We start from the raw sequence: 21,227 nt of genomic DNA on the forward strand, positions 1-21,227 counted from the left end.
CTATCAGATATTGGCTCTTACAATGAGAGTTTCTGAAATCAATTACCATTGCTGATTTGTGTTTAAATATTTACCTCTTATTAGTTTTAACGTTATATCTGTCTTGCTCTTGTGTGTGCCAGGAAAACGGCCAGGAACTTCAACCAGCCCATGTGCAAGGCAGCCAAAACCACCATAGTTGAGGTATGTATTTCCAACAACACAGTCTCGTGCTTTTAGTGTCTACCTGCAACATGTCTCCTTACACCACTCTGTCAGCAGCGTTACCATCTCAAAATCTACACCTCAGCATTCCATCAATAGTTTTAATGCATTATATAGATGTTCATTTTTCAGGAATTTAGCAAGGCTGGGCCCACAACCCAAATAGCCCATCTGGGCAAAAGTAATTTAAAAACAGTATCAACACTCAAACACAACATCAACTGAATATTAATAACACACACCCATATATCTTGATAAAAATAATGTCCTACATGCAAAAATAATTCTCCACCTCCTCTACCTCCTGGATCTTATTTGGAGTTAATGTGTTTTAGTCAAATACCTCCCCCCCCCCCAACACAACAACAAATAGCCTGTTAAAAAAACATTCCAATGAAACTTAGCTGGTGACCATGAAGGAAATAGGATTTGATTTTAGATTAGATCTTTCACACCATATCAGCAGTACATCGCAATACATCCTTTAGCCAGTAGAGCAACAGAATATATAAAAACCCTCAGAGGACGTGGTACATGCTGTTACCTTTTTTACACTGAAGGTCAGGAGTAGAAATGTGAGACAGGCTCTTACAGGTGTGAGGCCAAGAGTTTAACAATAGTGGCCAGGAAACATCACCTTGAAAAGAGTTTACATTACTCTGAGTTTACCTCTTGGACCTCAGATGCTATTTATAGATTAGAAGTTTTAAGAAACTTTACGTACATGGCCAACACTGGAGTGTGTCCAGCTACCTCTGAGCTGTCTATTCTAGTTTCATTCTATTTGTCTGGTTGCCCACCTGTCCAGCATTTGACAGTTTATAAATGTGATCTCTCATCTCTTCCCGCTGTGTCTGTATGCGTGTTTGTCTCCCTCTCTACCCCACCGACACACGAGCAGCTTCACACCTCCCATATAGCCACGGTTTGATTCAGAGAGCAGCAGGGAGAAAAACTGTGTGTGTGAAAACCATAAAACACTGGCCCTTTCTGAAAATAAATCAGTAGGAAAGGGTATCTCATAAAACTAACCGAGCTCCACCAAGCACATTTTCAATTATTCCATGGGTGCTGGACCTGAGATTTAGTCTGCTGTTGATTAGAAATGTCTGGGACTGAATGGGGAGAGTAAATTATTTCACTGTGGTGCCAGTCTGTGTTCTATTTACCACTATAAACTGCAATGTTGGAATTAATTGACCTGAAAGCATCCATAATAATAACTGAAAGAACATTTTAACTTAATCTATTGGGCATCATGCCCAAAGTAGTGTGAGGTATCATGATGATATTAGTGGCAATGATGGCTATCAGCGAGTTATGGAGAATCAGTGCTATGGTATAGAAGATATTGCCTAGTTTGTTTCTAAAGCAGTGGTTCTCAGCACACACACTTTTCCTTAGTCATTAGCTCATATCCCAAATCTTTGACATGTTTGAACCATTTATTTCACAAAAAATAGTAATACACAATTCATGCACTGTTTAAAAACATAAAATTAGCTAGAAATAAGTGCTAGATAGGACTGTATGGAATATTGAATAAATAGGCAGACATTTCTTAAACTAAATACAAAAGCGGACATGCCAAACATAAACCCGTTTACAAATGCTTGACTAAGAGCTAACTACTGACGTGATGATGTTAGTTTCGGCCATTACTGTCATGGCAACGCTAGCAGCAAACAGCTACTGCACGAGCGCTGCTTCATGGGAAAGATATGTCCTTCAAAATAAGAGCGCAGCAACAGAAATTCTGTAAAGATTAAAGTTTGACTTTTTTTTCCCCCACGTACATATCTGCGACCCACTTTTGGGTCACAACCCAACAGTTGAGCTCCACTGCTGTACAGGGATAATGAGACTAGTTCTTCTCCACAGCAGTGCTTCCTCTGATAAATGTGATATCTTCTGGAGGATATAATGATAAAGTGATATGAGATGCAATTATAATCGGTTAGATTTAATATGCAACTGTCTGCTTCAATCTTTACAACCAGATCATCTGCTCAAAGTGTTCTTGGTGAGCGGAAACATGAATTGCTTAAATGGATTGGGGACCCATGTTGCATTTGGAGTGACGAATAAAAGTATTTTTTTCAATATCCATGTGCATTTCAAAGATTTTGGCATTTCTACTTTCATACAGAAGTGAGTGGCAGAAAAGATAGGGAAGAAAGAGAAAATGAACGCTGTGACAAGTTGGAAGTGAGATTTAGATCCCACAATATCAAACTTCCAGGGTGCACCTAACGTACTTCAGTTAGCAAGGTCTGAGAGAAGTTATGTGCACAAACAGCCTCTACAAAGTCATGGAATTTGAAATATATAGATAACTTGACTTCATTAAAAAAAAAAAAAAAAAAGTATCTAATATGTCCTTGTTTAAAAAAATTGAGTACTAGACATGTGTGGGTAGCTTTAAGAAATGGTACTTTGGCCTATTTATCAAAAAATGTATGTCAACGTGCCAATCAATTAACCTCACCCAAAACGCATGTTCCAACCTGACACAAATCAGCTTATTTAGAAGCGAAGCTCTGCATCTACCTCTAAAATGAATGAATGTGTTTCAAATGTAGTTTGACGTTCCCTGCCAGCAGTAAAACCCGACGGTGTCAACTAACTGTCAGTTTCAGCCTGGTCTTTGAAGATTCTGAACTTCACTCATTTTTCACATTAGGTTTTAATAACAAAACTTGTCATCCACATGTCAGCTAAATGCTTCTATCTGGTGGGGCATTCGTTGCAATTTGTGCTACAGTCTGATAAATTATATCAAACAGCATTTTCAAATGTTGAATTGCAATTTAGTACATTTTAAAACTGTCCTCATTACATTCCTGTTAGCTTTTTTATTTTTTTTAATTGAGGGAGTGTTTTTTTTCATTGTTACTCATTCACTTCAAAATTTTTGTATAAAATGGTTCTTTTTGTAAGATAATTTAATTAAGATAAACTACGGCTTTAAGTGTGAATTAGGATTAACCGTTTTATCATTTGCATATTTAAGTACTAGGAATCCCATTGTAGCTCTCTGAACACTTTGTCTTATCATCCTAGTGATTTGTTAGATTATCTGCCATTTATGATGCCTTCTTTATGGCAGTGCAGGTAACCTATGAACTTTATCTACGACACGTCACTGGTGACTATAAAGGGATAGCCTGTATTATAACACCCATTAATAACATTTTGTCTCTGATATTGAAGCAATTACTGTCTCAATGACAATACATTTATCTTTAGGATTCGGTGCATGCTCAGTCATAAATCTGCCGAGTTGTCGTCTCTATTGATCCTGCTGTCTTGATGCACTGGTTAAGGCAACAGACAGGGTCAGCTGTTTTAGAAGCTATTCATTTAACTTTCAGCTCAGCTTGGCATCTCAGGCCAGTGTGAGGCAAGCTCTCAAACGATCATGTGCACGTCTGTTGGACCAGATTTCATCTCTGTAGTCTGTGTTCAGCCAGCTAGGCTCAAACTGTTCAGGGGCTATGCAATTAATGCTTATCAAAGGGCAAAAAAATGTCAGGACATTGTGGTGGAAGCCAGACGGGCCTCGAGGAGCTTGGATGAAATAATGTCCCAGAGTCCTGTCTGCCATTTCAGTGTTTCAGTCAAAGGGCAGTAACTTTAAACAGCAGCTGTAACTACGCCCGAACAACAAAGTTGAATTATTAGTTAGTAAGTACAGATTATAGTGGTTTAAATCCCGTTTTAGGAATATATAATCAGATGTGAAACTACGTCCTGTAGTTAGATTCATGGAAAAACCTAAATCTTCTTATGGATATGATCCTGGTCATTATTTTATTTAGCTAATAGTAAGTCACCAAATTGAAGTGTGTCATGAATAATGGTGAGTTTCATCTTCACTCGTGGCAAAAGCTGGTGCCCATTAACCTCTTGAATAAAGTTTTGTTTAACCAACCCACTCATCTCTAATGGATATGAATTACCTCTGCTTGAACTCTAAACTCTTTCAGACTGAGATGGCACAGTCTGCAGCTTTTTGGCAAATGCAAAAGCCCCACACTCAAGCTTAATAGGTACACCAAAGTATTGGAGCTTCTCTAAAAGGCATTTTAAGTATTTCCACACTTTATGTCCTTAACTGTCACTGTCATTGAATTAAAAGTAAGGCTTTCACCAAAGGCTCAGTGAATGTGTGTTAGGCATTCAATCTTTGAAGGAATAACAGACATGTATATGTATAAGCTGGTAACTCCACCTCTGTGAGACAAAGACACATTTAAATGATATCCAGGTATGAATCAATAAGCCTGCAATTAGCCACCTCCTTTTCATACAAAAGACTATGTTCAAGATAAATGGATTAACGTTTTGTTATATTCATTTATACATTACATCTTGATACGTCCCTCTCATACATATAATGATTACATTTAGATGATAGCCAACATTAGCTCTTCATCCTGTCAGGTCATTGATCGCTGGTACTCTCCATCCCAGTTTTGACACGTACATCTCCTTTTTAAAAAAAAACAACCTGAATTTAAACTCCCAAGAGATTTGAAGGGTGTCAGAAAACAAGATCACACAAAAGAAAATTTCACAAAAGAAAATTACCGGATCATCACCAGCTCCTGCCATGGTTGCTAGGCAACCAAATCCTGCTATTCAATTGTTCAATGTTCCAAGGTATCCAGCTGGTCCAGTTATTCCTTTATCAAAGGTACAGTGGGGGTTACAATGCACCAGAGACTGAATCAAAGCCGTGGTTTCTGCTGTTGTTTGACTATAAGTCACAGTAAATGACTCAACTGTATTCTTGTAGCAATGCAACGGAGTGGTGTGGGTGTTAGTGCGTGTGCACGCCCAAGCAGTCATGCATGAATGGAATGAATTTCTTTTTAAGTGTGTTTTCTTTTAACCAGGCAAGAGGTCTAATTGGTTATAAATGACCTCCATCCTCAGGGGTTTCTGCATCAGCCTCCCACAGTTGTTACTCAGGGATTAAGCAGCCTGTGGTTTTGTGCTTGGTTCTTTATTTCTATTGTGGCAAAAAAAAAACCTACACATTTACAAAAAAGTAACAAAGACGATAACAAGACGATCTCTATTTCATTCGTGACTTGTGAACATGAACTGTGTAGTTCATATTTTGGGTCTTTTTACTTCAGGGTTTGTCCTTGGAATGATATGCGTTATATTAAACTGCTGCCGTAGGCCTTTCTGTGATACAGAATGCCTTGTGACTTGTTTATCCTCTGCTGGAATTTCAATTATTTTTTACAGCCAACAATTGTAATGCTATTTCACATCATTCATGCCTTGTTGACTTTTCTAGGCTTGTTATTGACTCCTTTACTCAACCTACTGTTGAGAAACAATTAGAAAACCTTTTTTTTTTTTTTTCCTCCTCATTTCTCTATTCTTAATTTGTACAAGTTATGCATGGGTTGTATAGGTGGTCCCCTTTCCAGCCCTTCTTGGGATAATCTTCAGTGTGGCAAAAATGATCTGTAGGTTAAATTTGATTGGATTCATATGCATCAGAAGTTTTGAAATATACTGTAGGAATGGCACTTAGTGTCTCTACATAGACACTAAGTGTCTCTACAAAAACACTGCACACTAAAAGCGTCCTCATTTTGAATAAAAACTGTACTATGTGACAGCAGCAATGTCATTATTGTTCTTGGTATGGTGTTACTTTTTGGACTTTGAGCTGAAATCTCTCCAGCGCAAATGGTGATAATTACAGGCTACAACCACAGTAAATTGCTGTAATATCAGTGGACAGATGGGTATAAAAGCCTTGGATGTCCTTCCCCCTAAAAACTTCAGTGCATTTGCTGATTTATTTTCCACATGCAAAGGAGAAAAATACAAGTCATTGTGGTGTATTTGTGGCAAGTGACAAAATTAATTTATTGTAGCCTTGAAAAAAAAGCATACACATGAAATAAATTAAGTACATTTATTAAGCCAAACAGTAACACTTGATAAAGAAATATTTCTAATATCTTGAATTTTCCCTTATCATTTAATAGTTTATATTCATAAAGATATGTGCAGTCAGCGTTGCAGTTTTTTTTGTGTGTGCATTAACAATAGCTAAACGAGTTAAAATAGAAGATGATATCCCAAATGTAGTTGTCAGTTTTCTTAAACTGAATGTGTCTTTTTGTCTGTCCTTTTTTGTTTAGACACTGGTGCACATATTTCTGCAAATAATAAAGATAAAAGTCATGTTGAGGTCAGATTAAAGTAGTTGACTAAATGTGGTCAGTGTGCGTGCATCTGCTCAGGTCAGACCTTCACTGCAATAATTCATATTAATTGTTAAACTAAACAAAAAATATGATTTACAGCTATTGTAACTTATAGCTGATGCCTATAGGCACGTGGATAGCAGTATGTTGCTCATCGACATTGCCAAAAGATGTTGATAAAAAAAATTGTTCCAATTTAAAAGTCTTCCTCCTGAACACAACAGGATAAACATTTTTGTTAAACCTCATTTTAGCAGGAACAAAAAAAAAAAATCACTGGCTGGTATTGACTTGTCAAGGAGAAAGTCAGGCTGACATAGAGTGAACTTCAAGTGCGATGCTGACATTTACTGATAAGTTAAATTAAAGCCGGTGGAAGAGGGCTAAGGTTTAATATTCAACTGCAGGCTGAGCAGAGAGGCCGAAAATAGGACAGAGAATGTAAATGCAAAGAGATGGTAGACAGATATACTGAACATATGCACAAACTGAAAGTCTGACTAAGTTCAAAGTTTCCTCACAACTGCCCATTATCTGAATCTGAAGCACATTGCATGGAGGCTTACGTGTTCTTTAAAATGCAAACATTGCCATTCGAGCTGCAAACCGAGTTGTCCATTCCAAATGCTGATGTTTTACAGCATCAGCCATTCCAAAATTGTATCTACAGTTACAGCATTGACTTGCTGTCACTCCTTTTTCTGGAAATTGTAAAGGCTGTCCGAGGCGATGCAAGCTTCCGCTGAGAGGAAACAGATTGCCTGTGATGTCAGTATTCTGGGTAAGAGGATAGAGCCGAAGCTGAGCCCCGAAAGTGGCAACAGACCATGGCCAAGTGCCCACATAAACACCACACACACACACACACACACACACAAGATGAGAGAAAAATGGAGAGGCTATAAATACAAACAGTAATTAGAGTGTGGTGTCGCTGTCATTCTCCCGCCCTGTTGCCTGTAGCCACACCATCTCTTTCTCATGACCTCTTGACTGTTGCTTTTCAATACCCAAACAAAATATAGAAATGGATGGGTTATAAACTTGGGGTGTAGAAGTCACTGAAAATTTTACAGACTTTAACATTTCAGTTTTCTGAGGTAGTCTGAATTAAAATTTTAAATCGAAGAGTAACGTTTCTTTTTTCTTTTTTGAATGAGGCGGTCCTCCCACCTCTGATCCAAAACAAAGTGACCACTTGGCGAATGGCCATTAAACCTGATATAGATATTCATGGTCCCTGGCAGGTTTTTCTTTGTAATTTTTGTGACACCCAGATCTTATCTTTTGCACCAACATGAAGCCAAATTCCCCCTTGCATACAAGTTTGACAAGTGTCTAAAAAAAATAAAACATCTCTTGCTCTTTAAATTTTGATGTCCACCTTTCCACAGAATGTTGATATATATTTGTAAATAAAAGATACAAATGATGAGTGACCTTATTTTTATTAAAATTGTTTTGGTATCTGTGATCGACAGAAGAAAGTTCAGTTGTGCACTCATCACTTTGAGGGCTCTTAAAAGAGTAAGATTAGCAATGCTCTTGATTTTATTCCATCTATTGCCTTTGTAATCGAAGGTGTAATTCACATTATTGCCTCTAGGAGCTGTTGGCTTACTAACATTTTGTTAGACCACACGGTGTTGTACTGTGCACATGATTTGACACTGCTCCTATTTGTTAATTTGTAGACTGGGATGTAGGCCAGCTGGTCAACAGGAGTGGACTCAGCTGAAGTGAATACCTTTACCCAGAGAGCATTGAGTCAGTCTGATGCTAATTGGTTGTCTGTGCTGCTGATTTCCTCTCTGGAAGTATGCCGGTGCTTTTCATGTACCGCTCATGATGTCAGTCATTGCATGCATGCACTTTTTCTACAGCTGTGGTAAGAACGAAGCCAAAGGGTAAATCTATTCCCGTGTTCTGGTTTTTTTTTAGTTTTTTTTTTTTAATGCGGTCCAGCTGTAATTGTATTATATTATTTTGAATGAAAAAAGATTTGTGATAAGCTTGACACCTTTCCAGCATTGTCTAATAACTGAGGAGGGACCGCTGTATGCATCGCCGCATTTGTGGGGTTTATTCTAGGAATTTAGTAGCATTGTGCACCAATCGGTTGGAGATTAACAAGATTTGACAAAGCTCACAGCCTAAAAAAAGCACAAACTCCTGAAAATAAAAATCGCTTGCTGCGTCCCCAGTGGGCACTTCGAGTCCCTCTATCCTCCTGCCAGCTCACTTTATGCCTCGCTCTGCTGTCATTGATGTGAAAATCGTTCTACAGATACCAGAATATCAATGTCTACGTGTGTGCCTGTTTGCTCGCTCTACGCACCTGCTCATTTGTGTGTGTGTGTGTGTATCTATGTATTATTCTTGTGTGTTTTTATTATTTTATTTTAATGCTTTATCCTCCGTCGTCCGTTGAACCTCCTGTCTGAACTACATCTGAGCACCAGTGCAGCCGGGACACATCACATAGATGAAAGGGACAAAGGCTTTTTTATGTACACAGAACATTTAAATTGTATGAGCTTGTTATTGTGCTGTGACTTAGCTATGGAAGGGTAATTGAAAACAGAGATGAATACGTGGTTGGTTTGCATGTGTGTGAGTGACCAACAAACCGACATGGAGAAACCCAGGTTTAAGCTGTGGATTCTCTTTTTTTTTGTTTTTGTTTTGACGTCTTTTGATTTAAGAGACAAAAATAGGCCTTGATACTGTTAATTCAATTGATTCATTCAAAGCCTTGGAATCCATGCCACCAAATATTTGCTGGGATTCTCTTGCCTCCAGTTCTCCTTGTTTCATTACGGTTTTATAATGTGATGAGCGCAGTCTTGCTTGATGAAGATGTCTAAGGAAATCACCATTTTAACAAAAGACAGATCAAGCCCCCGGAGAAGATGTGGGTGAGAGTGTGGAACTGCTGTATGCGTACTCTCGCGCTACCAATCTCATCTTCACATGGCCTCGTTTTCCCCGTGGAGCATCCGAGATTTGGCATAAACCGACCGAGAGAACCAGAAAAAGATTCTGAAATCACTTTCCAGTCCTGAGTGGCCCGAGCTCATGAGAGACCAAAGCCTGCGTATCCATGACAACGCTAAGATGGGATCCACTCTCAGCCATTGACTCCTCTCAGTCAGCACTGAGTGCTGAGGGAGGAAGGAGAGATAAGGAGAGATTCAATTCAATTTGCTCTGAACGGCTGCTTGCCCCTCATGTAAATGGTATAAGTAGGTTACACACAGAGCTACACAGGAGGAAAGCACAAAAAAGTAGAAGGGAGGGCGAGAATTATGTTGTCATGGTTAAGTCCCCTTTTGGTCCCCAGAGACATGATGATAACTCTCATGCTCTCTCCTTTTTTTTTTTTTTTCATTCAAATTCTATCATTTCAACCACTTTTCCTCCTTAAAGAATCTTCTGAAAGAATAAAACTGCACCTCTTCCCTCTTGAAGTCTTGTCTGTTTGATAAAGGAAAATCTCTTCTTTAAAGAATGTTGATTCCCCTCACAGCTTTCTTTGATTCATGTCATTTGAATATTGGGACCTAGAGCAAACTAATAATGGGCAATATGATTTAGCAGAGCCCACACATGCTGTACAAATCCCCCTGAACACCTGTATACGTGGAGGCTGGAGGCTCAGTTTATAGCAGCTTCTAATGTTACCTAAGGAGGAGAGAGCAGGTGTTTTCTCTGTGATTTCTAACCCAGCCAATGTTGACCCAACTCTGCTTAGATCAATACCCATTTCCATCTCTGTCTTGCTACTCAGACAGAAATATTCCCTTATGTACACTCCTCTTCAGCTGCTGTAAGGTGGTGGAGCACTTCAGTCTCACAGTCAAGGATATATTGTTCGGTAGATAAATGAGACACATACCTTTCTTATTATGCTGCCATGTTAAGTGCGAGAGTAATTAATGTGTTATGAGGATATATTGAAACAATCTAAGTGGCCAATGTTATAGCATCATCACTGAGATTCTGTGCATAAACTGAACGTAAATAGAAACCATGGGAGAGAGTTTCTAGAGACTAGAGAATAGACCAATACTGCATTGTTGGGGCTGAAGCTGATACCAATATTAGGGAGTAAAAACATGCACAATGTCAATATATATTGGCCAGAATGTGTTTTTCAAACTGTAGTCACAGATATATAATGGAGGAAGGATATTTTAATGATAAACTTGAATGTCCAAAATGGCATCAGTGCATTAAACAGTGAAGTTCACGGCAGATGTAATACATAGTAGATAACTATAAATTGAAAGGAAACATTTTCTTTTCATATCTGACAACAGACATGGCAATATTGAATAGACTGCGTGATTCTGGATAGAATGAGAATCCAAATGTTTTTACTTAGAATTGAGATTGTGATTTTTTTTTTCAATATAAATGCTTAGTGCACTTATTTACCGGATACAGAAGAAATGTTCAGCATATCTGCCAAGAATGATATAATTATAGAATATGTTACCTGGTAGCTTCAGTGGGTTCTGCTGAAAAATGCATGCACCAAGTTCGATAGGAATCAGATGGTTTTATTAGCACAAATGAATTGATTGCCATGTCTGGTAGTTTTCTTTATTGCTGTGCGTGGCCGTGTGAGGTGCATGCAGCTGAAGTCCTGAATGAAAATGCGACGGTATCGTTGCCATGTCGACATGATATCGGCCTGAATTAAAATTGTGATTTTCAGACTATTAATTGTGCAGCCCTAATATTGATACTTAATCTGTGACCTGCCAATATCGGACGATAAATTCATCCAATCAATAAATCGGTTGGACTATTGAATAGATACAAATAGAAACATGTATAATTTTTTTTTTAACCTCTTTGGTTCGACCAAAGTCCCCCCAACACCAAAACAATCTCTATCGTGCACCTCTTTGATCCCAGGATCAGGCTGCATCCCCTGGTCTTGTTGTTTTAGATATCCACTTCTGTTTTCTGTAGGCTGAACTGATTATAGTAACACAGACAGCTTTCACTGGACTCAGTGGATTTGCTGTAAGAATAAATGCAGCACCATCTTCCACAAATATTTACCCTCTCTTCACTGTGAAAGACATGATGGCAGCAGAGTCTGAAACCTGAGATCATACAATAACAAATATCTGCATCTGCATCATCACCACTGATGGTTTTAGCTCCATTTGAAATTATATATCAAACGAATTCAAAAAGTCTACTGCTATTTCTTAAAAATATATGCTGAGTATTGCCATGTTTCAAATCAGGAATGACCATTTAAAAAAAAATGCTCTACGGCAGTAACCTGAAAAATCAAGATAACGTCTCGTGACCAGCCTGCAGAGTGGCAAAACATCTTCAGCTAGATTTTTATCCGTCAACCTGTTGAATTTCAAAGCCGAGTAGCCAAGGTTATTTTCTGGTACTGTGATTCCATCAGTGCACGGTTTTCTTTATCTGAACCTTCAATGTCAGGGATCACGTGGCACTTTGCAGGTGAAGGTGGAGCCCATCATTCTGTGTCTCTGTGTAGGTGGAGGAGGTGGTCGATGTCGGGACAATTGCTGAAGAGGACATTCACATCCCCAGCATCTACGTCCACAGGGTCGTCCAGGGTGCCACCTTGGAGAAAAGGATTGAGGTACCAAACAAGACCTTTCAGAACTTGCATGAGTCAAGAAATTAAACATGAAACAGCATGTTGTATCCATTATTTCTGTAGTCTCTGGCTTATTCCATTAAAGAATTATAAAGGAATACTTATTATTGTATTATTAAACTGGATTCATGTTTAATCCTGTAACAATAGAAATTTAGAGATTGAACATTTCCGTCACTGCTAAGAAACGCACTATGTTTTCTTTATAGGTGTCCTTGTACTTGGCCAGAAATGGGCTCTGATAACGCAATCTCCCTCTTTCTCATAACTATGTATGCTTCCAGAAACGCACAGTAAGGAAGAGCCTAGAAGATAAACCCAAACCAAAGAATGATTCAGACATTGTTCGTGAAAGGATCATTCGCCGGGCTGCTCTGGAGTTCGAGGATGGGATGTACGGTATCCTTTGACAGGAATACAAAAAGCACAAAGTCATATATATTTATACTTTAGCTGCCAAAAGCTCCCTTTTGTTACCACAGGTAAATCAAACCAAGTGTTAGCCAGTAGAGACAAAGAAAAGAAAGCTGTACCTTGACTTCTTTTTGTTTTCTACATGCATAATGAATAATTGTCACCTTCGCACCAATTGATTTCAGACGCAAATTATGAAATTACTCCTTTTTTTTGTTCTTCAGTTTTTACAATTATATGTTGTAGTGATGGCATCTGACCATCCTCATGAAAGCAGCCTTGGTTTAATTGAGTGATGGATCTGTGATTAACCACTCAGTGATTTTTGAACTCACATTCCCCTGTGATTCACCACGGCTTAATTGGTATCTTGGAAATATTAGGACTATAAAGTGAGTTTTGATCATCGTCACACAACAAATGCTCTTGAGCTTGTTCACACAATGACAGTGTCCTTAAAGGACTGAGGGGGCTGAAGAGGAGCCTATATGGTGAATGACAGATTCTATTAAAGAATCATACTGTTTACATCTGTGTTTATTTTAGTACTTGATTTTCAAATGATATTCTTACTGTCTTTAACAAAGAGCCAATCAGCAAACCTTGGTATTGGTATCCCCATGATGGCCAGCAACTTCATAAAACCAGACATCACTGTTCACCTCCAAAGTGAAAATGGCATTTTGGGACTGGTAAAACAGATTTTTCTCCCCCTCTGGTTTCAGTGCTTTGAATCTGAACAGGCTAACGAGCAGCTTATTTCTTTGTACTCTGCGTTTGTTTTGAGCAGCAGTAAACATTTTTAAACCAAATTGTGCCCCGAGCATGTGGCTAGATGAATAGCCGTTTATTTGAGCGGTATCATTAATAGTTGGGGCCTTCATTTGAAAGCTGCTGGGCTTGTTATGTAACCGATTGTGGCAGTTTGACACTTTCTCTTCCATATTTCTTTCTCACGATCATTATTTGCTGGCAGAGCCTTTTTACAAAGGCTGCTTGCTGCTACTATGGAAGGAGTTTCAAATGTGTTGACAGGAGAATGAAGGCGCCTATGCTAATTCCTTATTTGTCAAATTTTTCTTTTAAATATGAGTGCCAGTTTTAAAGAGGTACTGATCTCTCCTCTCCTCTCCTCTCCTCTCCTCTCCTCTCCTCTCCTCTCCTCTCCTCTCCTCTCCTCTCCTCTCCTCTCCTCTCCTCTCCTCTCCTCTCCTCTCCTCTCCTCTCTGCTCTTTGTCCAAAAGGATTGCCGCCTTTGTTGAGCAGAGAGAAAATCAATGTCTCATCTAATCAGAGAAATATGATTTGTGTCTGTCCCTCCCTTCAAAGATCATGGCCTGTGTGTGTGTGTGTGTGTATGTGTGTGTGTGTGTGTGTGTGTTTGTGTTTGTGTGTGTGTGTGTGTGTGTGTGTGTGTGGCATTGTGCACATTATTGTTTGTCTTCCATTTCTTTTTCTATAGGGGCCTTACCCGACTGAGGATGCAGTGGATGCAGACCTCATTAATGCTGGTGAGGGTTTTCCTAATCAATACCTCCCAATGATAAATTTATGTACAAGTATAAATAATTAAAAGCCATGTAAACATTGGTCAAACTAAGGTTCACTGGGTGAAAAGAGCTTTTCAGAAGAAATTTGACCTTTTTTCTACATGTACACACATTCTTAGATGAAAGCCTAATACGAAAGATCAATTCTGTGTAGTGATCAAAAATATAACATTTTAGTCAGATACATATTTAAGATGTATCTCCAGTTTCTTTTTCAATACTTATTGAATGATCTTTTTTTTCATTCAGCCATTCATTTATGTTTATGTATTTGTTAAATTAGTAAAAAGTTATATTTTTCATTTACCATATTTGCGATCATGTTTATCCTCAAGTTGTGTTGTTTCTAGATATGTTATTAAATTTACTGCAATGATGATACATATTTTGTGTCCCTGTTGCACAGGAAAGGAGACTGTCACTGTGCTCCCTGGGGCTGCCTACTTCTCCAGTGATGAGTCATTTGCCATGATCCGAGGGTAAAGCCGTGACACTTATTTGGAAACTTATTTGCAGACTGAAAGTTAGATATGCCTGACAATCCTGGACCAGTCCCTTAAAAATATTTTTCATAACCTCGTGAGTCACTTCTATGGACTGCATTTAGCAACAAAGCAAAAACACTTTCAGAATGAATTTGATGTTAATTCAACAGTTTTTCACCTGCACTGAGCCAGTGTAATCAATATGTCGGATTTGACCACCACACATAACCACAATTTGTAACACTGGATATTAACAAATGGCGACTGTCAACAGTCCAAGTAGACAGCTGCCTTGTCAATATTCCCAAGGTCTTTGGTTCTTATTGATTTGTCAGATGACTGAAATTGCCCTCCCGTACTCCCTGCACCATCACTTCTGTTTGTCCACCCAGTGGAAATTCTATAGTGCTCATAAATAGCACCTTCCAGTCACACTGGCGGGCACCAAATGAGACCATGCTAAATGTGTGTGTGTGCTTGAGAGTGTCTGCTGTTGTGCGAACACAATCAAGAGTCCAGATATACTCAGAAAGAATTACTCAACATATGGTGCATTTTCAGCTATATTACCTCTACACCAGACTAGCTACTTCTCATATCATACTACATTTAGACTTTTAGCACTTTATATTTGTTTGTGTGTTGTCTCACCGGCTGTGTGTTGCTGCATGCTTTGGAGAAACAAAAGGAATAATTTAGTGTTGGCAGCAGTGCTATTAATCCTTGTTTAAATCTATGCAACTGCAAGCATCCTAATGATGCCCCTACCTGCTAAAGAGGCGTTACTGGATTCCTTACTTTGGGTCTTATTGCAGAAAATAAATTGCTACCTGAGGAGAAAGACAGACATTAATTGAGAGATGGAATAATTCTTACTTTGCTTATTCAGCACATTAACATTGCAGATGGAGCAGATAAGACCTCCACATCAAGCAGATTATATTTGTGAAATTCAAATGAGATTCATGATATTTTAGTTTATAAAGCAGTGAAAATAAAGCATCACAAGCCTTTTATTTATGACGAGTTTTACTTTTTAACAACTGCAGCGACAGAAAGATGGTTATTATGGTGAAGACGTTTGTTGTGAGAATCGGTCCGATCATTAATTATAAAGTACCTGTGATCCAGTATCAAGTAGGTGCTTTGTATTGTGTGTCATGTCACAAAAAAAAAAAATCTGCCAATGCTTTTTGTGTTTTGTTTTTGACAAGTGGACTTTTGAGTTCATAAGTTGAAGTGATTCTGAAGTTGACAGCTGTCGTCTTCTGTTGTGTCATTCACTTTAGGGGTCACATCAACCTGACAATGCTGGGAGCCATGCAGGTGTCAAAGCATGGAGATCTCGCCAATTGGATGATCCCAGTAAGTCTGGCACACATCTATTAGCTTGATCCAAGTTCATGCTTTCTGCTCCATCTGCTGGGGTTCAACAACCACACTAGTGTAATAGGCACACTCCAAACACTGCTTTGTGAAGCTTATGATAATCTTTTTGTTTTATTATTTTAGTTTGTGTCCAAGAAATGTTTGTTCTCTGGTCATATAAAACGTGTGGTGCTGTTCTGTTGTTGGTACGCCTGATTTATAGCTTGTATCATTGTATTTATATAATTCTTCATTTGTCTACTCATCCCTTGTCCTTATACAGCCGTCACAGATCAGAAACTCTGAATGTTTGAGTAGTATGGAACACTATCATTATAGATTAATCTGCTGGTTATTTTTTCCGTTAATCATGTGTAACAAAACAGCAGTTAAAGTCTCCCTCCAATGAACATCTAGTTTTTAACCTTGGTAACATGTCCATCTGGTGTTTTCACATGCTACAAGACATCATGAACATAATAAGCAGCCAATGCCATTGCTGAACATTTCCACTTTGGAACAGTAGTGGTTATCCTACTGTAACAAAAATACTAGTTTTGACAGCTCATGTTTCATATGTCACATACCTCAGGAACCAATCCCAGGCCAGCTGCAGAGGGGTGGGTGGAGATGGAGCCTGGGAGTATTTGCATATTTATTGGTTCATGCATACTGAATGATGGCAAAGGTGTCATGTCACATCTATGCCACTTTAAGGCATTATTGGATTTGTATTATTGGAAGAAAGTTCTAAATAGGTAATTTTGAGGAATGTAGAGGAGTTTGATTTAATTAATGCAAAAGCAGCAAGTTGTGTTTGAATTTTTTGCCTGAAACATGAAATGTAACGTATTTGAAGATTCGTTTCCTGTTGATCAACTAATCAGTTAATTTTTTAGTTCTACACTTCGTACGTGGTTTCATTGTGACCAATGAATGACTAATCCGCCTTTTTTAAGTTTACTTATTTCCTGCTAAAAATTCTAAGTTCAACAGACGTTAAAGGTCATTGTTAGAAAAATATCTGTTGTAATATTATGTTATATTATTTCTCTTCAGACAGTTCAAATTTATTATATAATCTCCTGTTTATTTCATGCATGGTGGCCATCTGAATTTATTGAGATGTCTTGGATTGAACGGATTCACAAAGGTGCAGCCTTGGTTGTTAATCAGGAGCTCAGAGTCACGTGATAGAGGGGAAGGGGTGTTTCTGAGTGCTACAGTGTAATGGGCGGCTAACAATATTACTGGATATTTCATTATCATCATTACTATTGGCCTTAAAGCCACAGTGGCCCCACTCCTCCTCTGTGATTACTAAGGTCATGAACCCATTAAAAGCTTGTTCACAGTGTGGGAGGGTTCAACCAGAATGCCCTGCGGCACACAGCTGTTTTCTGCTCAACTGAAGGGTACATACAAAACTGTCTTAGCCTTTTATAGAAGCATCTCTTCTAAGCAACCGGGTGGTTTCATGTGTTCCCATGTACTGACTTTGAGAATAAAACATGGTAAACATACGGTAATTATCTATTATTATAATATATTATTATAAGTAAGGCAGCTGTATGCATAAGAATAGTCGTTGAGCATGATTTTTTTTAATTTTGTAACTTCATTGATTTTCATTTTACCTCTTCAGTCGTGTTTGTTTGTCCATCTAAATTGCTAATTAAGCCTGTTTTCAGATATTGAAGCTCTGCAGTGGAGCTGCTCAGAAGCAGAGGGTTTATCTTGTTTGGTCAGTCTAGTATTGGACAATTTGAACAGCGAAATAATGCAGCAACGCAGGCACACATACCTCTGTATTCACCTACGCCTCAATCTTCATTATCCTCTCTTTTGAAAGGATGGATGAAGAGAATTACGTTTCCCGCCTTTTGTGATAATGAAAATTATTAAGTTGGGTGCACGGCGTGAAATTGGAAATGTTTTACGTAGGAGTTGGGGATACAGCACTCTCAGCATGATTATGTGGATTTTGAATGCTTTTAATATGCAAAATACCGATGAACAATTTCCAGTCGAGGGCTTTGAAACGCTTTTGCATCTCCACTCAGCCTGAAACATCTGGAAAAACAAAAGATGGCGAGAAAGGGGTAATATAATAAAGGATGTCATTTTGGATTTGTGCTACTTTATCATTTAGCTACTATGCCTTTATCAGGTTGACCTAAACGTAGGGGGCTCCCAGCAGTTTCACAGGAGATGCACAGCGTGTCCCCACATATGTACGTCCTCACAGATTTCTAACCGGCAGCCGCACTACATTTTTATTAAGATATCCATGTTTGAACTCCCTATCCTAGCGGCGCCTGGCTTGACCGATTTGGTTTTAACACATGGGATGGGGCTAAAATCGTATAAATAAATGAGTCCATAGTTATCCGTTTTCAGCGGATATCTTGCTTACAACAAGATAGAGTAAGCAGTTTTATGTTTCTATGTGGTGTATTTATTCAGTTTGAGAAGCAATCTCTAGAAAGCAATAAAAAGGACTAGAAATTGCCTCTGTTACTAGGTCGTTGGTAAGTGTCGTGCTGTATTCCAAATTACATACTTCTCGTAGTACACTAATAAATAGTGCTATTCCACAAAAGGAGTCTTACTTGTGTAGAGCAGGAATTTTGACAGAATAGTGTTGTTTCAAATTGCACACTGCTGTTCTGCACGTACAGGCAATAACCTCAGCAGGTGAACACATCACCCACCAGAATATCTGCAGCTTTAATTATTTTACCCAGAAATTAATGTGCCCTCTGATTAACAGACTCAATAAACACACTGATGGCTTCTTTGAGAGTGAATTGCCCACAATGTGAATCCATTTTGATTACGGTACATATTGTATTTAGTTGGTAACATGTTGTAACACAATAGTTGCTTGCCACCACCCTTTTTCACCAGATTTGGCCCCCTGCGGCTTCTTGCTTATCCCAAAAATGTTTACACAAATTTGTTGTGTTTCCATACTGTTTTTTTCTTTTTTCTTTTCTTGGTTTGCTGGAATTCTAGCAATCACAAGAGATATTTAAATGGATTGGTACTCCGTACTTTGGAAGGAGAGAGTTGAATTTGTGCAGTGTGCAATTTAGTAAAAATGAAAAATATATCTCATCTTGTTTTTTTGGGGTTTTTTTGCCATATTAATATGCTTATTGTTGTTTGCATATCACAAGGGCTAAAATGGGTGTTTGAAAAAGAGAATTCTAAATATAGCATCTTATTAAAGAAATTCATAGGGACTTCGGAAGAAAACTTTGCATCAGTAATGAGTAGATGATGATTATGATGATTTATCATGAAAATTTTGACAATGTATTACTTTTCTTTGTGTAATGGTTACCTGAAATAGCATGTGACCAGCCTGTGGAAATTGTTTCCTTTTAGGCAATTGTATTGGTAAGGGTGTAAAGTTGTGTTATAATCCCATGAGGGATAGAGCACAAAATGGCATGACTGTTAAGTGAAATACAATTCATTTATGCTGCAGCTATGTAGTTGACAAAACTGAATTTAAAAAAAAAACTAAATTTAACACAAGCCCTACATCAGACATATACTCCAAACCCCTGGAGGCTCAGTATAACTGCAGCCTAAGTGCTACTTAAGCTTAAAGTGCTAGTTGGAGCTACTTACTATTAAAATGCAGTTACTGGCTCAAGTGCTCATGATGAGGCCCAATGTTTCCCACAGTTTGAGAATTGACTTGTGCGGGTGGATGCTTGTGACCGATGTGCATGCAGAGACTTATTCATTTAGAGGGGGAGAGTGTAACCTAGGTTATTTTCTGTAGCTATAATCTACTATAATCTAATGCCGACTATTTGTAAATTTCCAGATATCCCCTCAATGAATCACATGCACGCAATCTGCAACAATGTACTGATGTTCCTTAAATGCCTCATGCAAATGATCAGTAGTTCCGTGGCTGCGCAAATAGACTCAGTTATTGCATGTGGCCTAAAACTAGTTATTTTGAAAAGTGAAATAAGGCGTCTTATATAATTATAATTTACCACATTGAAACAGAATGACTTTATTTACCTCTGCGGGTGTTAATCTACCTGGCTGGGCTGCTAAAGTAGTCTGGGTCATTTTTGATGGTAGATTGCACTGTTCTCACCAGTTCCACACTGTAAACAGTTGTGTTTTTCAGTCACTTTGAACAGTGTCCATTGTCTTCCTATCAGTTTCCTCTCTCTGAATCTTGTCATTAGTTGTCTGGGTAACGAAGGCTTGTGGCAGTCCGTCACTATGTTATTAAATAGAGAGCCATTTGTATCAGACAGTGGAGATTGTCAAAGAATTGGAGCGGGATAGAAAGGAAGCCAGTTGGTAAGTGGGAACTCTTGGATGGATAAAGGGGTCATTTTCTGTGGTGTTTCTTCCACTGAATGGACACTCGCAAAATGAATGAGAAAATTACATTCTGTTGTCATGGCAACACAAACCACTTTAGTGTAAGAAAAATACAGTGCTAGTCAAAGTATGCTTCCCATATGCTTCTCTCATTCTTTATTGCCACAAGAGCATATTTTCAATTTTCAATTTCACCCATGTGTGAGCAGTTGCCTTCTGAATTGATCCTTTTGACTTGTAATGGATAAAATGGCAACAGATTTTTTTATTTTATTTTTATTTGTACACTTAAACAATAGAGGAAGTTGTACCTTTTGCATCCAGAGTTTGTTTTGATTGCTACACTTGTTTGACCCCGTTTACCTGTACAGAGAGATCGGCAGTGTATTATGCACTGCAGTTTTATTGCTGTTTCATACTTAATCTTATAATATATCTAATAGTAATAGGGCCTTGGTTGCGTGCCTTTGGGGGTCTCACAGTGAAACGTGGTTGAGTGGGACTGATTGTGTCATTGTATCTGCTATTACATATTAATATAGGTGTCATCTTAGCAAAACTTCAACTTTAAGAAGTGATGTATTATCTGGGTTCTGCACAACTGATACTGCGTCCTGCATCCCCCCACATTATTACTCACTTTTATGGCTATTATGTGAATTGGTGTTCCATCGTTGTCATCTTCTTTAATGCCTGTTTAATTAGCATACGTGTAGGCTACAGTATATCTGCCTCTGGCAAGGATTATTTTTAAAGAGATAGTTCAGTAAGCCAGTAAAAAAGCAAAGTGGATTTTTAAAGAAAAATAACATTGGTAACAAGTTCTCATTACAGGGTCAAATGTGAAGTGGTGAAATACAAGCTACAACATTAATATAGACGTGCTTTTGAAAATTTCAGATCTACCTTTAACAGCTTTGCAATTTGAATGAAATTAGGG

General features: G+C 38.3%; 1 protein-coding gene across 3 annotated transcripts in view; it reads left to right on the forward strand.

Annotated features, from left to right (window-relative positions):
- The window catches only part of oxct1a (3-oxoacid CoA transferase 1a), a 44,042-nt gene that overhangs the window by 8,419 nt on the left and 14,396 nt on the right, over positions 1–21,227 (forward strand). For all 3 annotated transcript variants that reach the window (XM_069139157.1, XM_069139155.1, XM_069139158.1), the window contains 7 exons: positions 123–183; positions 11,980–12,087; positions 12,390–12,504; positions 13,117–13,211; positions 13,982–14,030; positions 14,476–14,548; positions 15,844–15,919. In XM_069139157.1, coding sequence (XP_068995258.1) covers positions 123–183; positions 11,980–12,087; positions 12,390–12,504; positions 13,117–13,211; positions 13,982–14,030; positions 14,476–14,548; positions 15,844–15,919 — 577 coding nt within the window. The remainder of the gene's footprint in view (positions 1–122; positions 184–11,979; positions 12,088–12,389; positions 12,505–13,116; positions 13,212–13,981; positions 14,031–14,475; positions 14,549–15,843; positions 15,920–21,227) is intronic.

Source organism: Embiotoca jacksoni, unplaced genomic scaffold, assembly GCF_022577435.1.
Source record: "Embiotoca jacksoni isolate LCO1_2020_lvr unplaced genomic scaffold, fEmbJac1.0.p SCAF_8, whole genome shotgun sequence".
Classification (NCBI taxonomy): domain Eukaryota; kingdom Metazoa; phylum Chordata; class Actinopteri; family Embiotocidae; genus Embiotoca; species Embiotoca jacksoni.